The sequence below is a fragment of the Pseudorasbora parva genome, chromosome 8, assembly GCF_024679245.1.
Source record: "Pseudorasbora parva isolate DD20220531a chromosome 8, ASM2467924v1, whole genome shotgun sequence".
Classification (NCBI taxonomy): domain Eukaryota; kingdom Metazoa; phylum Chordata; class Actinopteri; order Cypriniformes; family Gobionidae; genus Pseudorasbora; species Pseudorasbora parva.
In genome coordinates this window covers 29,834,351-29,853,700 of record NC_090179.1, presented here as the reverse complement: position 1 = coordinate 29,853,700, position 19,350 = coordinate 29,834,351, and the positions used below count along the sequence as shown (strand labels likewise).

General features: G+C 42.3%; 1 protein-coding gene across 4 annotated transcripts in view; it reads left to right on the top strand.

Moving 5' to 3' along the window:
* grik4 (glutamate receptor, ionotropic, kainate 4) overlaps nt 1-19,350 on the top strand; it is a 464,566-nt gene that overhangs the window by 372,036 nt on the left and 73,180 nt on the right. For all 4 annotated transcript variants that reach the window (XM_067450733.1, XM_067450732.1, XM_067450734.1 and 1 more), the window contains one exon: nt 11,657-11,818. In XM_067450733.1, the coding sequence (XP_067306834.1) occupies nt 11,657-11,818 (162 nt within the window). The remainder of the gene's footprint in view (nt 1-11,656; nt 11,819-19,350) is intronic.

The window sequence follows — 19,350 nt, the reverse complement described above, 5'->3', positions numbered from 1 at the left end:
GATATAAAACACAGGATATAGCATACGACTGCATCCACGAGTTATTCAAAAAAGTTAAATAATCCAAGTTTTCCGAGGCCAAACGATTGATTTGCATGAAGAAAATCCCCAAAAGCGATCAGCATCTCCATCCGCCGTAGATCATGAACACATCAAATTTCAAATATTGCTGCCCGTTACGTGAGATTTCATAGTGAAATTGGCTCTCATATGTCTTGTGACTAATTGCGTCATTACGTCAGCATTGATTGTAAAATGTCATTGGCTCTCCTGTGTCTTGTGACCGATTGCGTCATGTTTAAGAGTCTTTTGAATTATTTGAATGAGATATGAATGAGTTCGTTCACGGGGCAGCGGGATCATCATTTCAGCGATTAAAACATCAAGATCGACTCTGTTCTTCACATGAAGATATCGGATGACTTCAGAAGACTTGAAATGCAACATGAGTTAATACTTTTATACTCTTTTGGTCAGTTTTTGCAATAAATACTTGTGACTGTACATTTATTTGCCTCTAATGTGTTTTATATTGTTAAGATGTGGGTAGGTTTAAGGTAGGAGTTGGGTTAGTTGCCCCAAAATATAAAAGTAGCCTTTGAATCTTAATAAAATCATGTCTGCTTTTACAAACGCAAAGAATTAAATGCGTCTCTGTATGACGCCAAAGGTGTCTCATTGAAATGAATGGAGCACCCAGCGCATCGAAAAATGACGCCTAGGGGGCACCTTTAGCGTCTTCATTGTGATGGAGAAGACACTTGACCATGCTTCGGATTTTGACGCCTTGGGAGTGAGAACGGGTTGTATGAATACACAATCTGCTTCTGCTAGTTAAACAGCTTAGACTCGTCTGTCAAGTTTTGAGTTTTTTTTATTTTTTTCTTTCCTGTTACTCTGTTCATGTTCACACATTTCAAGATTTTTAATCTTCTAGTCTGTTAATGTTCAGTCCTCCTCCATTCTCTTCCTGTTTGTTGGTTACTAATTTATTAGGTTCAGGTGTGTCCAGTTAGTTTCTCCCTTTCTCTGCTGTGTATATAAGCTCTCAGTTTGAAGTAGGGTACGTCTCAATCAGTTCACTTGCTCGTGATTCAGTATATGGTGTACTGGTTCGGGCACTGGTAAGGACAGCAAATGAATGACACTGGCTCACTACACATTGGGACACTGATGACTCTATTTCTGGCGAAACGTCCTCATTACTGACACCATCACTACTGGTATTTATGAACAACAGCAGAGCTGATATCTTTCTTACATTACTTGTGATGTTATTTAAAGTACATTATGATAAATACTTTGCTTGTAACATATATATAGCTAGATTATGTTCATTACCTGTCTAATGATGTATGTTTATGATGAAGTATAATAAAATAATGCTTTCTATTTTTAAAAACATATTGCATGTTGTTATCAGTCGCTATATGTAGGGACTTGGATAACATGATTTAAGTTTTGCGCTTCAGAATGTCCATTAAGGGAACATATTGAACATTGATGCACCCTGGGCTTTGCAGTGCATTGTGAGATTTTTTAGGGAACCAACATTTCAGTGCACTGGAAGGATTCAGTGATTGAGACAGCCCTTAAAATTAGGTGTTGTTTTGAGCCCTCTCTTAGGAAGTTTCCTGTATTTTAGTTGGTGAATTAACAATCATTTTGATTCCTGCTTTCTGCGAGTGTCTGAACTACACCGTGTGACAGAATACTGGAACCAAACAAAGACACAAGGAAGAACCCGACAAGGACTCAAAGATGGACTTGCCAGCAGTCCAATTACTTTGTATATTTTTATCATGTCAGCTTTAATGAGCAGACGAAGGTATGCCTGCCCATTGATTGTCCTTGGGGGACCTTTGCAGACTTTGTGGAGTGGGTGCTGGCCATCTGTGAATCTCAGTTTACCGTCGGCATAACGGATGAGACCAATGTCAGCCCCACTCCCCTGACTCAGCACAGAAGAAAAGTTCTACTCTCTTTAGGACTTTAATGTCCTAAATCCGTTCCAAAGAAAATAATTCCTGAGTCTGTTCCAGTGAGTATAATTCCGGAGTCCATTCCAGAGTGAAATAGAGAAAAAGTAAACCGATTACTTGTAATAAGTTGAAGTAATTTTTTTTTACTTTGATTCAACAACTCATCCAGTGAGAGAAATGCATCCCCAGCCATAGTGGCCGAGCCAAGCTCCCATGGCAATGCTGCGGAGGCCAATCCTCCCTAGCTCCCTAAACTGCCAGCGCCTCCCTGGCTCCCTGCAATGCTGGCACCTCCCTGGCTTCCTGTATAGCCGGTACGGCCCAGGAGGCTTCCAGTCCCGCCTAAGCCATCTTGGCCTCCTGCTTCTCAGCCCTTCGTCAGCCTTGTGGGTGACCACCACCTTTTCCTCCTCCTCCTCCTCCAACCCCCAACAACCCCCCCCCCCCCCCCCCCCACACACACACACACACACACACACCCACACACCCAATCTCACTACTTTAGTTTCTTTGTGGCATTAAGACAGTCTTAACCTAGTGTTAATGTGGCACTGCGCTGTGGAACAATGTCATTTTGTATTCTTACTGAATTTTTCTAGATGTAGGTGACATTGCAAGATTCCATTGGCTATATATGTGTGTGCGGGAATGTTATATTGCATAGATTTGTTAATGTCAGTGTGTGAATCCAATCTCACAGTCTAAGCAATGAGATGACTACAAAATGCAGGCGCACATATAGTAATCCTATCACATGTTCAGCCATCTAGTGTGTGAGAGCGAGAGAGATGGAGAAAGAGAGGGAGAACTCTTTCCACAATGTACTAAACACTGTCAACAACTATAATCATTAGCAGTCAGCAGGAATCCCTTTCTCTGATTCTTGCCATGAATTTACATGCCAGCTAATACAAGTGTAAAATTACTTATATCTGCCAAAAACACTATGAACGATTCAGCTGTTCAGATAATCACTCTCAGAGATTTTATTGCGCCGGTTTAAATCGGCATTCATTACCTCTTTAATTCACGAAGCAAAAAGAATGCTGCTTAACTGATGTTATCATTGAGAAAATCAATACCCTATTCATTAGTTTGTAGCTCAAGCCAAGACGATAGTTCTCCATAGAGCCTAAAATGTTGCTTTTTTTTTTTGGTGTTTATGTATATGTTGATAGTTGTTGAAATCATGCCAAAATTCACCTTTCATGTAAATTCCAACCCATATGGCTTTCTTTCCTCTGTGCAGTACAAAAGTATATTCAAAACAGTGTGTTGATCACTCTTTTTCAAGCAATTACAATGAATGTGCACTGGAGCTTTAAAGCTTTAAAAAGAACAAAAAACCCTTACAAGTAGTTAATTCAGCTTATTAGTAATATGATAGCTTTGTGTTAAAAAAAAAGACAAAAAAAATGTGAATTTCAAGTTCTCACAGAAGACGTTTTATATTACTTAATTACAAAATACTTTTATATTTTATTCTGTACCCTTAATTTTTCTTGCATACTCTGACCACCCCGCCTCCTAGGTGGACCCCCACACCCCAAACCTGATTTTTCCACTTTTTTTCCACTATTCCCACTTCAAGTGCTGGATGTAAATGGAGTAAAATATAATGCCTGAACACTCAATTGATTGAGAAGGTGCATTATCGAGCAAACAAACTAATGTCAGTAATACTGTGCACCAGTGAGTAAATCTCTGAATGAATGAGTGATTCAGTGAGTGAAAGATGCTGTCTCTTCTTGTCTGCAAGAAAAAAAGACAAGTCTGTTTTATTCTCTCTTGGCACTTTTCCGCCGACACCACGAAGGATGTTCACAGCAAGCAACTTATGAACATCATAACACCAACCTCTCCTCCATAATCACACCACTCAGCGCTAGGAATCAATTAACACCCACAACAGAACTCCTAAATCACGGTTTTTACACGGGAAATTTGAGTACATCACATCAGTGAGTCACGTAATAGTTGAGACGGGACTCAGCTGAAGTTGCTGAAGTTTTTCAGACAGGCTGTGTTTGAAATCACATAATCTGAGTAGGTATTCTTTTGGATAAGTAATCACTTCACAAACTTTAAAATAAGTTGCGATACTGCCATTGACAAATCTTTATTCGTGGCCTCATTGGAAAGTAAAATGTCCACATTTCCAGGTTTCTCAGAAACAGAAGTTGTCATGGTTGGTTTGTTGGTCTAGAAAACTACAACAAATCTAGTTTTCTGGGATTTACAGTTTTTGTGGCATACCTTAAATAGTGCAACCATAGCTTAAACACATTGTCAACTTTTCACTAAGTTTGTAAATCTGTAAGACACTTATTGCGAAACACTACACGTTTTCTTACATTAGACACTTTGTTCAAAAACGAAATCACCTGTTATCATTGGGAAAACGCTCTGTTCAAAAATGCAAAACTCATCTGGCAATTTTAGGCACTTACATACGCACCTGAAAAACTTGCACAGAAAACAGAACACCAATCAGTCTTAGCACTACAAATAAGCATCAGCCATTTTGAGAACTTTGCAAGCATGGAGGCAATGAGAGTCAGAGTAAGAGGAGGACAAAGAGAAAGAGAGGAGTCGGACGAGGATATAGATAAGGACCAGTGCTGCTGTTGTCCGAGACTGGTTCAACAACCATAACCATTTCGTACTTTTATACCTGCCCCGTTACAGACCCCTTCTAAATGAAATAGAGGAATTATTTTCAGAGTGGCGGTGGAAAGTATATGATCGGCAACCACACGCTCGCATGACTCTTGACTCAGTGGGAGAGGGATGCGGAGACATTGTGTGTGTGTGTGTGTGTGTGTGCGTGTGTGTGTGTGTGTGTGTGTGTGTGTGTGTGTGTGTGTGTGTGTGTGTGTGTGTGTGTGTGTGTGTGTGTGTGTGTGTGTGTGTGTGTTTGCTCTTGTTTGATTACTGCAGAAATTCTTATTTTTTTTAAAGAAGTCGTCATCTGAGAAAATTACTATAAAAATAGAAACACAAAGACTGCAGTGTTTTCTATGAAGCCCATCTGTGTGTTGCTGGTGATATGAGATAGTGAAGTTTTAATGGTGCTTGTGTGTATGGCTTTGCAAGAATTTCATTTTTAGCAAGAAGTGTTGAGAATTGATTGCAGTGTTTCATTTTAGAATAGATGTGAGTTGTTAATCTCTAAGTGCTATGTCTGATTGGCTTGTGTGTCGAGTTTTGAGATAATGAGCCAAATGCAAAAAGTGTGTAAGCAATAGGCAAAAACTGTAATGTCAAGGTAGTATAACACAATAGTGTTAAAAATGTACATAAGATTAAAATAAATACAAAATAATACTCTTTTCACCTACTATATAATAAAGTATGGCTGTTTAGAAGAAGCCATAGAGTTACTTTTGTTTCATTAGTTTGCTTTTGTTGAGCTGTGTTGTCTTGTTATTGCATTTGTGTCGAGTTAATTTTAGTCCTTTTTTGTTCTGAAACCTGTATGAGTGCTTGTATATGTCACATAATGAATAGTCAGATTCTTGTCCTCATTTGTCTTCTATAGACTGTTAAAAGAAAACAGAAAAAAGTTTACAGAGGTTGAATTGGTTTGGTTTGGTTTGGTTTGGTTTGATTTGGGGTCTATCAGAGCTTAGCAATTCTCCTGAGAGCGAATTTTTCCAAACTCTGTATGTCTGTGCCACAACAAACAATGCATGCCTGTATACCATGTGTGCGTGAGAGAGAGAGAGAGAGAGAGAGAGAGAGAGAGAGAGAGAGAGAGAGAGAGAGAGAGAGAGAAAGAGAAAGAGAGAGAGCCTGCCAGCTGTGAAGCGGCAAGCTGGCCGAGGTTCTGGTTTTCTGATTGATCTTCAGGTGATAGGCTGTGTCATGGGGCTCATCGCCAGCCTGTCAGCACCTCACCTCTCTTCTCTCTCCTCTATCCAGTCTCTTCCCTTGCTATCCTCTTTCTCTCCATATCTCTCTCTTTCTTCTCCTCTCTTTTCCTCTCTCTTCTGTCATCCTGCCAGAGATCAGGAGCAGCTGCTGTCCCAGGGGCCCCAACTGTCTCCTAGATGCTCCTTTTTCTACACTGGTCAAACAGTTAAAAAACTGTTTGTGTGCACATTTGTATTGTTCACTAACTCATTGCTAATTCTGAGCTCTCGCTCCTCCCCCATCATGAGTGTATACGCCCCTTACTGCTGATTGGCAAGTGTGTTCGGTGCTCTGCAACAGCTTCTTTTTTTTTTAAATGACCCAATGCACATTAAGTGTACTGAAATAGCGCTGCGCTGTGAGTATTTAAATTAAGTTATTATCAACCTCCTTTAAATTCGGCTCTTATAGATTATGCTTTAGTCACCATATTTGCATGTTTAGTATGCTATTAAAATGAAATCTTTTTTTTGTGGCAGCATTTGAAATAAATGGGACAGCAGAAGTTAAAAAAAAAAAATCCTGCTGTAAAACTAATGTTCCTTATGACAATAATTGTAGATCTGAAATTTGTTGATTTGTTTTAATATTTTATTTTATTTCTCAATTACATTTAATGAAATTAAACAGCTTTACTAATAAATACATTTTAAGTTTTTTTTGTTCTAGATAATGATGTATAATATGAATATCATTATTGATTGAAATTTTTAGTGAGTGTATCAGATGTTTAGTAGCCGCGATCGAGTCGCTGAGTTCATTCAGTGAAGGATTCATCAGATTGTGAGTCTTTTGAATGGTTTATTAAAATAACGTATATTGTTCGTGAATCGCAAAGTCAATAAAAAGACCTCAACTGTCTTATCTCATAACAGTCTATTCTGATACTGACATGCCCAGTGCTATTTTAGTATTATTTACAGTACTATTATAATATTTATCAATAATTTTACCTTTAATATGCAATACATTTATGTATATTATGTGCTTTTGTCATTTGTATTAGTTTTGGGTTTTTATAATATCTCTATTTAATATTTTTATTTCAGTTAGTGTCCAAGGGAACATTTCCAATAGAAATTTTTTTATTTAACATTTTTCACCAGCTGACACACAGCTTTATTTCAATTAACACTTTTCATAGTTTTAGTTAAGTATAACAACACTACAACCCGTAAATTGGATCCATAATGTGCTTGTGCTGTTATCTCATTTGCATAATATCTTTAGTGAATTAGGCGATAAAACAGACTGCGCAAGCAAATGAATGTTTTTTAGTAAATGCGGAAGTGTCGGTTCAATCCCACATGCACACAGTCCACTTATGCTGCGGGAAATTCGATGACCTTCCGTGTCGTGTATGAGTGTCCCAAAGTGCGCCACAGTTAATAACTGGCTCATTTACACTGTCTCTGTTTTAATGAAGTATTAACATGCGCTCGGAGAGTAATTACAGGTCCGTTCCCATTGGGCTTGTCAGACTGCACCAGGGAGTGCAGATGGAGGAAGGGTCAACTGTTCACACACTCTTATATGCTAATCAATATGAGCCCATTTACAATAAAGGCTCATTTGCAAAGCGACATTATGATTTGACAGCAGCCTGACTCTGATGTTTAGTTTTTATTTATTTTGTGGTTTACACCCGCAACAGATTGTAGCTTGTGGCATTTAATAAATTAAATACGTCTTAAAAATCGCTTGGTAATGAAATGTATTATATTGTTCACTTTGTTTTTTTAAAATTAAGTTTAATGTTTGACACGTTGTTGTGAGTGTGAGAGTTTTAAATAAAAGTTTTTGCACTGGAGGTGTTATATTTACATACTTTGATTATGCCGCTTATGTCGTCTTGCATCTGTGAGCATGTTTGGACGGGGTTTTTCAGTATTGCGGTTGCCATCAGAGCAGGAGACGGGCCCTTTATTCAAATCAAAAGCAGACATGGTCATCCTTTAGTGATTCAGAGAGGCCGTGCCACCTGCAAAATGAGAAAAAAAGGAGCCTCTGTTCTCTACAAGAAGATTCGGCGGTCTTTCTCCCCCGAGTTTCCTCTGAAACAAATGTCTCCTGAAGCTCCGCAGTGCATTTTTGTCTCTGCACTCCCATGACACTGCGCTCCCTCCTTTTCTTCCTGTCCTCTCGGCAGAGGCTTTAATCCAATGCGGTGTGCGCTACCCGTGGCCCGGGCGTCTGTCCTCATCTGGCTTTGTGTTTGTAATGAGAGGGCAAGATTGTGTTGTCTTTGATCTGAGGTGCTCCAGTCTTGCCGCATGTTCCTTTATAAGGCTGGGGATTTGCTATTGTGTGTCGGGCTCATTCGCTCACCTTCCCTGATCCCTCCTGCACACACAGTTTCCTGCTCTGTTTTTACTATTTATCATTCTTTCTCAGTCTCATTTCATGTTTTTTTATTTATTCCCATTTAGTCTCGTCTCATTCTCTTCTTTGTCTTCAAGTCGCAAGTCATCCTGTGTCTTCTCATGGAGTTTCACTTCTATTTTCTTTAAGTTTGATCTCATCATGGCTCTTCTCATCTGTCGTATCTTGTTATCTAGTATCTTCTCATCATGTTCTGTCACCAGTCTCTGCTCTTGTATCTTCTCACGTGGAGCTGTTTTCTACCATATCTTCGTCTGTCTTCTGTGCTGTTCATCCTGCCTCTTTTCATCTAGTATCATTTCATTTTATCTAGTTTCAGTTGCTCTTGTCTCACCTTATCTAGTCTCACCTCATTGTCATATAGTCTTTTCATTGATGGAGTCTCTTCTCGTTTCATCTACCAATTTCTCATCTAATCTTCATTCTTTGTTGTTTAGTCTCAGTTTATCCTTTCTCTTCTCATCTGATCTCTTTTCATCTGTCATCTAGTCTCAGTCCATTCTGTCTTGTCATCTAGTCTTATTTAATTTCATTTAGTCTTCCCACATAGTGTCATCTCTTCTTTGTTTTGTCTCAGTTTATCCGTTCTCTTCTCTACTAGTCTCGTTTTATCTCATCTTTTCCCATTGCAGTTAGTCTTATCTCCTATGGTCTTCTAGTGTAGAAGAAACGGTCACGTTTCTCATGTGGTCTCTCTTCTTTTTTTGTTGTCTAGTCTCAGTTTATCCTTTCACTTCTCATCTAATCTAATCTCATTTCATCTTTTCACATTACAGTTAGTTTTCTTATCTCCTGTAGTTTTCTAGTGAAGTTCATGCTGTAACATTTCTCATGTAGTCTCTCTTCTTTCTTTTTTTTCTTCATTTAGGCCTCGTTTCCAACAAAGCGTTTTTAGCCAGCTGAAAACACCTAGCTGTGTGTGCTTGAGAGCGGTTTGGCAGTGCAGCTTTTTCCCAGTTAAGACTCTTTGCTTGTTATGATACGGAATAACAACAAAAGTGTTACTAGTATCAGAGTTATATTGAGTCATTATCAATTCTATATAAAACACAGATATAATCGAAAGTATTTTGCTCTGGCTCTTGTTTTAAATTTAGTTCTGCTTGTTTTTTCATCTGTTGACATTGTACAAGCAGAATATGGCAGTTGGTCGGTGTGGTATTTGCCCCACCCCTCCTCCACTGTGATTGGACGGCTGTGAAAAGTGACAAGCGCTGCGTTTTACTCAAAGTCGAACATTCTTCAACTCTCTGCGACCAGCAAAAACTATTGAATAGGGCTGGTCGATTCCCGATTCCAATTCCTGTTTCCGGAATCAAAGGAGTCGATTCCAAGAAACGATTCCGCACTGTTGTTTTCGATTCCCTTTCGATTCTTCTTTTTTTAACAAAATCAATGGAGGAACCTAGTTCCGGAGTGACCGCAGGATACAAGGATGTAGAAAGTATCCTTCTCCGAAACTTTATTTGTAAAATGATGATACATTTCCATAACTCTGATGAATTTTAAATGATGGATTCTCTTGAAATGGCCCATATAGCCCAGAAGTAAATGCGATTTAGCCTAATAAATAAAAAGGATAGCACATTATTCATGGATGTGCATTTATTGCATGTTTAAAACTACATGACATGTCTAAAATGCATGTAAACAGTTAAGTTAAATGACTACGTTCAAATAAGTGCTTTTGCACAGAATGTACGAGGCAAAAAAACCACAATATTAACAAAAACAATAATATAAGAGTGCGCAGTTTATTTGTCAATCAGATGCGCGCGCAAGTTGCGTTCCTTACTATAGCAACATTAGACTCGGTCATTAAGCTTTAAGTTACTCTAGGCGCATTTTCTTTCCATTTTCAATGGATTAAAGAAAATAAAAGAAAATAGAAAATTAAAATAAGACCCTCACATCTGCATCTGTAAGCAGCGCTCAAAACCTACCGGTGTGGACAACAGAACCATTTCATTTAAAATTATGGAGTTTTTGTGTGCAAAATGTAGCAAACTTGTCCACATGCAGGATCACAGAAGGAAACAATGACAATAAACACTATTAAACTAAGTGAATGAAAGGTATAGTAATAATCAGCGATATGCGTTCACATATGGCTTGATTTGAACGTTTCATGCCATAAGTAGTTAGAATTCCGTTCTAGTGACGTCATCACGCAATGACGCTGAATTGCTTTATTTTTAACTCGTTATTTGAAACTAACTGTTCAAAAGAACCGTTTGCAAAAATTAAATAGACTTCCAATCATTATTAGTAAGCGAGAGACAAGTGAATAAAAAGGAGTCGATTCCCCACGATGGAATCGATTCCAAACGTTGGAATCGACTCTCGATTCCCAACGCCTTGGAATCGAGGAATCGATTCTTTATGGAATCGATTCCCAGCCCTACTATTGAAAACACCAGCCAGACGTGTGGGAAAAAAATGCTTTAGTGGACATAAAACCAAATTCCTCCCTTCTTAGCATGTCTGTTCATTCAGTCTCATCTTGTCTTGTTTCATCTCATTTTATCTCATGTAGTCCTCCCAGTTCATATTTTCTCCTCTTATCTAGTCTCCTCTCATCTCATTTCGTTTTATATTTTCTCATTTCATTTTCTCTTCTGTTAGGCTCACTGCATTATGTCTCATCCCATCTAGTCCCAAGGAATTTCTTTCTCTTTTTTGTTTTCCAGTCTCAATTCACCCTTTCTCCTCATATAGTTTCATCTCATGTTTTCTCATTTTGTCTTCTTCTTTCAGTCATCTAGTCTCATCTGATCTCATCTCGTTTCATCTAACCTCATCTCTTCTCATCTAGTCTCGTCATCTTTGTCATCTAGTTTCAGTTCATCCTGTCTCTTCTTATGTAGTGACATCTCATTTTATTTTATTATTTTTACTCTAATATCTAATCTAGTCTCTTCTCATCTCATATTATCTGTTTCATGGGTCCCCTCATGACATCACCAGTGTCCCTTGAGCCTATAATGGTGGCATAGACTGTAATACTGTCAGCAGGAACTGTGGGACATCTCTGTTAACCTTCATCTGATGTACTGCATGCGCCGGGACGCAGAATGACAACAGTGCGGACCTTTTCTCACCCACTTTCGCACATCTCCAAAGTGGCCCTCATGGGATCTGAAGCACAATGGCTGCTGGGATTTGCTCTCCTAAGCATTAACTTTTGCTGAATTGAATTACTTGTCCCAGGAATTGGCAGAATTACCTCAGTGCTTGTTAATGAGCCTGACGATATTGTTTTACTTCCTATGGGCATCGTTAGGTTGTTTAGATTCGACAGGGGACCTGAGCTTGGCAATTTGATAAGAAGCACTCATGTTGGTGAATTAACTTGAACATTTTCTCTTCCCTTGCAGGAATTCTCTCTGCTACAATTGGACGATTTAGCTGATCAACGAGTCAACATCATCGGGTTTTCAGTCTTCAACAGGACGCATCCCTTCTTTCAGGACTTCCTCCTCAGCCTCAATCGATCCTGGCAGGAGAACTGTGATCATGCTCCCTTTGCAGGAACACCCGTAAGGCATAGGAACTCTCAGTTAAAGAAGCTTTTGAATATGCTTGGATAAATCAATTTAAAGGGTAGTTCACCTAAAAATGAAATCTTCTTTTCGTTTTCTTAATTTCTTTCTTTGGTGGAGTGTCCAAGCAGCCTATTTCCGTATGATATAATTAGATGGTTTGTCATTATAAACAGGGCTTGACATTAACACCCGCCAACCCACCATTTGCAGGGGGATTTCAGGTGTGGCGTGTACCACAACCACTCTCACTAGCCAATTTGGTGGGTTGAATTTTACTGTAGTCTTCTCAAAAGGCATCTGTTATAATCTTGCATGTGCATTATAACCAATCACATGTGATTACGGCTCAAACGATTCATCGAGTAACTCAAGTTATTCGATTTAAAAAAAATCCTCGATGCAAAATCATGATGCTTAGTTTAGTCCATTTAACTACATATGGATGCTGCAGAAAGACATTTTTTGGTGTAAGGACTCGGAGTATGCGCAGATTGCGGTTATATCTGCGGTTCAGGTGGGTAAACATCCCAAAAATATGGGGTGGATGAGAGAAATCATTAATGTGTTGATTTTAATAAAGACGCAGAACTCTCGTTTCACTGTAAAACGCAATGAATGCGTGTCGTTCTTTAACTTTCGTTTTCAGCTCATGTCGAGATGAAAGAGAGTGTCATCAACACTGGTAATATAATTTAATCTCGCTATATTTAAATGAGGACAACTGTGCGTTAAGCTTCAGTATGCGACGCTGAACATTTAAGTTTCATTTGCGGCAGTTCGGCACGTCAGCGAGGAGATACGATCAACTTCAAACACATGAACGCGATGGAGTTTGCAGCTTTGCACATGGATCACTGTCATTATGATGTGTGTGCAATCTTTAATGAGACTTTATATATACTTGATAATATCTTCGAAAATACACCATTAAAATGTTCTCAACGCTAAGCGCAACAAACATCAGAACAAGCTGTTAACGTGTGTGTGTTTGTGTGTGTGTGCGTGTGTGTGTGTGTGCGTGTAAGATGATGTATAGCACTCGTGCTTTGAGTTGCGTGCTTTCATTAATTTGTGTAATTTAAATATCACACTTTAATCATATGTATAGTTACTTAGAGCTGATCCACGCATCTCTAGTATGCCCATCTCTACTCGTGTTCTTATTTCAAGTTTTCTTCCTGTCCTATATTTTTGGATTTTTACAAAAATCACAAAGCTTTCAGAAGACAGTAAAGGCTCATGTCATCCCTGAGCTGAAACATGAAAGTTAAGTTGCACAACATAATAAAGTTTAGGCATTATTGTTATTTATATTACTGTTATTTTGGTTTATTGGTTGTAGGTTTAGTTTTAGATTGAACCATGCTTACCTTTTTATAGTAATTTTAAATTGATTTTTTTATAATGGCAATTGTATTCATTAAAATTATTTAGTTTCACAATTATTATTGTATGCAATTTCAGCAATAAAACTTAATTTTCTGAAAAGAAAACAAATTAAATGTAAATTTCAAGATACCTGTCGTATTTTCTCTTATATTTAGTATTGCTTTTTAATAAAGGAAAAGTAATTATTATCCGATTAATCGGTCGATTAAGTGCTAGATTAATCGATTACAAAACTAATCGATAGCGGCAGCCCTACATGTGATTCTGTTGAGTTTATGAATACAATGTCTAATAATCAGAGGCATTCAGATTATTCATCGCTGAAACGCCAGAGTTTTGTTCTCTCATCATGAACAACAAAGCAGAGATGTACGTATGAGATTCATTCATCATACAGTGATCGACTGTTTTTGTTCTATTTCTGCAGCAAAAATAGTTTCAAAGAAAAATCACAGCAGTACGTATATTCGCAAAATTATGGATTGTCTCTAAAGTTACACACGCCATCGGTATACACATTTCTAACTTCAATAGCATTTGAAGAGAATGACTTACAGTCATAAAACCAACTGTTAAGCATTCATCTACGTGTCAGGTAGGATTCACACCTTTAAGATTTTCTATATTTTAAAAAAATAATTTGATCCATAAAAATATGAATATGTATTTCACTAGGCTGTATGGGCATATACACAAAATATGCTAGATTTAAATATGATATAGCTGATAGAACACTGATGAGAATAATTTTTGAGAATAAATTATATTTACACCAAAAAAACTTAAGCCAGGTTCCAATGTGTGATTTATAATAGTCCTTTATTATTGTTTCTTGTCAGACTTGCTAAATGTGTCTTAGATGGCCAAAATCGCACAGTGTGTACTTGGCTACACTGTAAAAAAAAAAAAAAAAAAAAAAAAAAATGTTTTTTTTGTTGGTTTAACTTAAAAAAGTAAGTAACCTGGTTGCCTTAAATTTTTGAGTTTATTGAAATTAAAAATGTGAGTTGATACAATGAAGGAAATGTGTTTAATAAGTAGAAACGTCTCAGGTTACGTATGTAACCCTAGTTCCCTGAGGGAACGAGACACTGCGTCGAAACGCTGTGAGAACGCCTCTGCGTTAATGCGTCGTGAAGCGCCTGTAGAACCATTCCATCGGAAAAAAGATCGATCGTCGGCGTGATGACGTCATCGACCGGAAGCTATAAAACGTCCGTGAAAACAAACAGGAACTAACTTCTGATAAAGCCTGAAGTAAGTGATCACGGACACGCCGGGAGTATGGCAGAGCGACGCAGCGTCTCGTTCCCTCAGGGAACTAGGGTTACATACGTAACCTGAGACGTTCCCTTTCGGGGAACTCGAGCTGCGTCGAAACGCTGTGAGAACGCTTATACCCACATCGCCATAGGACCAAGTGTCTCGTATGTGTGAAGCCGAAGCGCACACGGTTACGAGAGAACCTGTGCCCCTACTGTAGATGCCAGGTCTAGCTCGTAGAACCTGACGAAGGTAGAAGGAGACGACCATCCGGCCGCGTTACATATATCATGGAGGGAAGCCCCCGACAAAAGTGCTTTAGAAGCAGCCATACCCCTGGTTGAATGTGCCCGGACAGCCAAAGGAGATGGCTGCCCGGTAGCTTCATAAGCAAGTGAAATGGCCTCGACCACCCACTTGCTCATCCTCTGCTTGGATACAGGAGCCCCCTTCTTAGGGGGTCCGAAGCAAACAAACAATTGTTCAGTTTTTCTCCACAGGGCAGCTCTGTGGATGTAAGTATCCAGTGCCCTCACCGGACACAGCAGATTTAATCTTTCCTGGTCTGACGTCAAGAATGGAGGAGGACAGAAGGCTTGTAGAGTGATGGGGCCCCGTGGGCTCGTAGGAACCTTGGGGACATAACCCGGCCTGGGATGCAGAAATGCTTTCACCATCCCAGGCGCGAACTCTAGACATGAGGGCCCTACTGACAGGGACTGAATATCTCCTATCCTTTTAAGAGATGAAATGGCCAAAAGGAAGATAGTTTTCAGGGTGAGGAACTTATCCGAAACCTCCTCCAGAGGTTCGAACGGAGGTCCAGACAAGCCCCTCAAAACAATGGCCAAGTCCCATGCCGGGACCCTCGAGTGCATAACTGGCCTCAACCTTAATGTGCCACGAAGGAAGCGTGTAATTAGAGGGTGTCTTCCCAAAGACACTCCACTGCAAGGGACGTGGACAGCACCCAAGGCCGCCACGTACACCTTAAGTGTGGAGGGGGTCAACCCTGCAGAGAACCTCTCCTGCAGGAACTCCAGCACTGTACCAACCGGGCAGTTAACTGGATCCCACTGGCGTTCTCTGCACCATGCTGAGAAAAGTCTCCATTTCAAAGCGTACAGCTTCCTCGTGGACGGAGCTCTGGAGTGAAGGATGGTCTCTACGACCTCGGCCGAGAGACCCTCCTCTATGAGCCTAGCCCCCTCAGAGGCCAGGCCCACAGTTTCCACATCTCCGGGCGTGGGTGCAGGAATCTCCCGCCCGCCTGAGAGAGTAGATCCCTCCTGGTCGGAATCTCCATCGGAGAGCCTTCCAGGAGAGATATCAGGTCCGAAAACCATACTCGGGTCGGCCAGTTCGGGGCCACTAGAAGTACCTGGGCCCCGTCCCGGCGTACCCTCTCCAGAACTCCTGGAAGCAGGACAATCGGGGGGAAGGCGTACAGAGGCAGCCTCGGCCACTCCTGTACCATGGCATCCAGCCCCAGCGGGGCCGGATGGGTCAGAGAAAACCACCGCGGGCAGTGAGAGTTCTCCGCCGAAGCGAACAGGTCTATCTCTGCTTTCCCATAAACCTTCCATAGGAGCTCCACCACCTCTGGGTGGAGTCTCCATTCCCCGGGCCTCGGCCCCTGTCTCGACAGGCTGTCTGCTTCCTGGTTTAGGGCCCCCGGGATATATACTGCCCTGATTGACAGCAATTTCCCTTGGGCCCACAGGAGGATCCGATGTGCCAATTTGTCCAACGGACGAGACCTCAGACCCCCCTGGTGATTTATATAGGCCACCACGGACGTGTTGTCTGTTCTGACTAGTACGTGGTGGCCCCTGAGGTCGGGCAGGAACTGTTTCAATGCAAGAAACACTGCGAGCATCTCTAGCCGATTTATGTGCCAGTGCCGCTGATGTTCCTGCCATAGACCCTGGGATGAGCGACCACTCATGGTCGCCCCCCAGCCCGTGAGGGAGGCGTCTGTCGTTAGCGTTACGCGACGAACATGAGCCCCCAACACGGGACCCTGAGATAAAAACCCCGGGTTTTTCCACATGACCAGAGCACGTAGGCATCGCCGCGTGACTTTGATCGTGCGGAGCGGATTTCCCCTCGGGGAGAACCCTTGTGTTTTGAGCCACCACTGCAGTGGCCTCATGTACAGTAGGCCAAGAGGTATCACGTTGGACGCTGCTGCCATGAGACCTAACAGTTTCTGGAACTGTTTCACAGTGACGGCTCGGCCTAGCTTCTGTTCTTTGGCGGCTGCCAGGATCGACGCTATGCGTGTTGGCGATAATTGCGCCCGCATAATTATCGAGTCCCAGTTCACACCTAGAAAAGTGGTTCTCTGAGCCGGAGAAAGCACACTCTTCTTGGCGTTCAGCCTCAACCCAACCCAAAGGAGGTGGCCGACTTCTGAATTGAATGGCGTACCCCCTTTCTACTATCTGCAGGACCCAATGAGATATATTTGATAGACGTTTCCATTCGTCTAGAAAATCTACTAAGGGAACCAGCCTCTCGAGGCTGGCCTCTGGTGTTCTTCGAGCAACAAATGCAGTGCCCTGAAGCGGCGGACCGGCAGGGAACGACTGACTTGACTGCTCGGGGACCCCTCGAAGGGGGTGCGGACCACCCTCGGGTGGCCCGCGGAGACCGACTGCGCCCCGGCATTGCGGCGGGGTTGGCAGCGCGGCCCCCCGAGGGTGCCGCAGGGAAACGGGTACCGTTGGCAGGGGTAGACACCGTTTCCCTACGGGGGGAACCACCCTCAGCGTCCTGACGCTTCTGGCGTCAGGAACGCTTCGACGAGGCCTTCTTGGCGATCAGGACTGTCCGCAGATCAGCCCTGCCCCTCGAAGGCCTCGCCTGAGAGCGCCGCCCCTCGTCCCCACGCTGAGGGGGAGCCCGAGCGGCGTCGCTCTGCTTTTGTTGTGCCCTGTGAGCTAAGCTCGTACTCGGCTTGGGCTGCCTGATGTCAGCGGCAGCCCCAGGGACCTGGACTCGGAGAGGGAGAAACTGCTTTAGCGCCGCAGCTTGTTTCTTTGACTCCTGGAACCTCTCGGTGACAGTGTGTACTGCGTCACCGAAGAGGCCACCAGGAGACAGCGGCGCGTCGAGCAGAAAGCTCTTCTCCCTCTCTTTGATTTCGGTGGGGTTGAGCCATAAATGTCTCTCCGTAGCCACCAATGCTGCCATCGAGCGGCCAACACATCTGGCCGTCTCTTTGGTGGCCCGGAGAGTTAGATCGGCTGCTGTTCTAAGCTCATTTATGACGTCACCCCCCACTTCATCGCGTCCATCTAGATCCCTGAGCAGGTCAGCCTGATAAGCCTGCATAATTGCCATGGTGTGTAGGCATGCAGCAGCCTGACCTGCCGCCGAGTACGCTTTGCCCACCAGTGCCGACGTTGTTTTCAATGGTCTGGTGGGCAAAGTCGGGGCCTTTAGGGACGATGCCGAGGAAGGCGAGAGATGGCTCGCAAGCGTCTCTTCTACCTTTGGCATCGCCCCATAACCGTAGTGCTTCAGCCCCATGATGTTGCTATAGACCGAAGTCTGAGGGCTGAACACACGGTATGATGCCGGTCTCCTCCATGATGTTGCCACCTCGGTGTGCAAATCATGGAAGAATGGCAGGCCCCGCCGCTGAGGTTCTGAAGCGCGAGCGGGCAGGAATCTTTCATCTAATTTACTAGATCGTCTCTTTCCTGCCTCAGATCTCTCTACGGGCCAGTCAATATTTAATCTGGCCACGGCTCGCGTTAGAACCTCAACGAGCTCATCACTCGCAGGGGACTGAAGTGGCGAATCTTCAGTCGCGATGCTCTCAACGTCCACCTCCTCGGAGCTGGATAGTTGGAGCACCGGCGGCTCTCTCGGGGGGGAAGAAACCGCAATGCGTGCTTCCAAGCCCCGAGAAGAACCGCTGGATAGAGCGGGTGAGGGCAGAGATAAGGCAGCGCCCGTCTCAAACCCCTCCGCAACATCCAATTGTGAACCCCACGACTGCAGCCTCCGCTCTGCCTCGGCAGCAGCGGGACCAGAGCCGCGGGGAACACGAGCCGAGGCACCCTCCTCGAAGAGTGCCCGGCGGGAGCGCAGCGTTCTCAGTGGCATACGCTCACAGTGCTCGCAAGCAGCCCCCTCGAGGGCTGCCTGGGCATGCTGCGCTCCCAAGCAGGCAACACAAAGAGAGTGTGTATCCCCACTCGTGATGTAGCGTGGGCAGGGATGAACACACCTCTTAAAGTTACTGCTTTCACTCGCCATTTCTCTATCTATTTATTTTCTCTTTTTTGTAAATATATGGAATATTTAACAAAGGGTGGAAAAACTCTTTCAATAGACAGACAAAAACACCAAATAGACAGACAGGTTCACACAGATCGCTTACTGAAGGCACAGAAGCTAGTTCCTGTTTGTTTTCACGGACGTTTTATAGCTTCCGGTCGATGACGTCATCACGCCGACGATCGATCTTTTTTCCGATGGAATGGTTCTACAGGCGCTTCACGACGCATTAACGCAGAGGCGTTCTCACAGCGTTTCGACGCAGCTCGAGTTCCCCGAAAGGGAACTCAAAATATTTTTGTATCTGAACCACATAAAAAATTTGATAAATCATGAAAATTGCACTATTTGGCATGTTTCACTGCATCATCAGAAATAAAACACACATTTACCCAATATGCTTACAAAATCTTTTATTAATATTTTAATAAAGGTTGTCGAATCTCAAAAAAATGTTCATTGTAGTAACTCAAAATTTTAATTTCAATGAACTCAAAATTTTAAGGCAACCAGGTAACTTTTTTTTCTAAATAATTTTTTACAGTGTATACACACAACCTTATCAAAGCTAAATAGGCCTA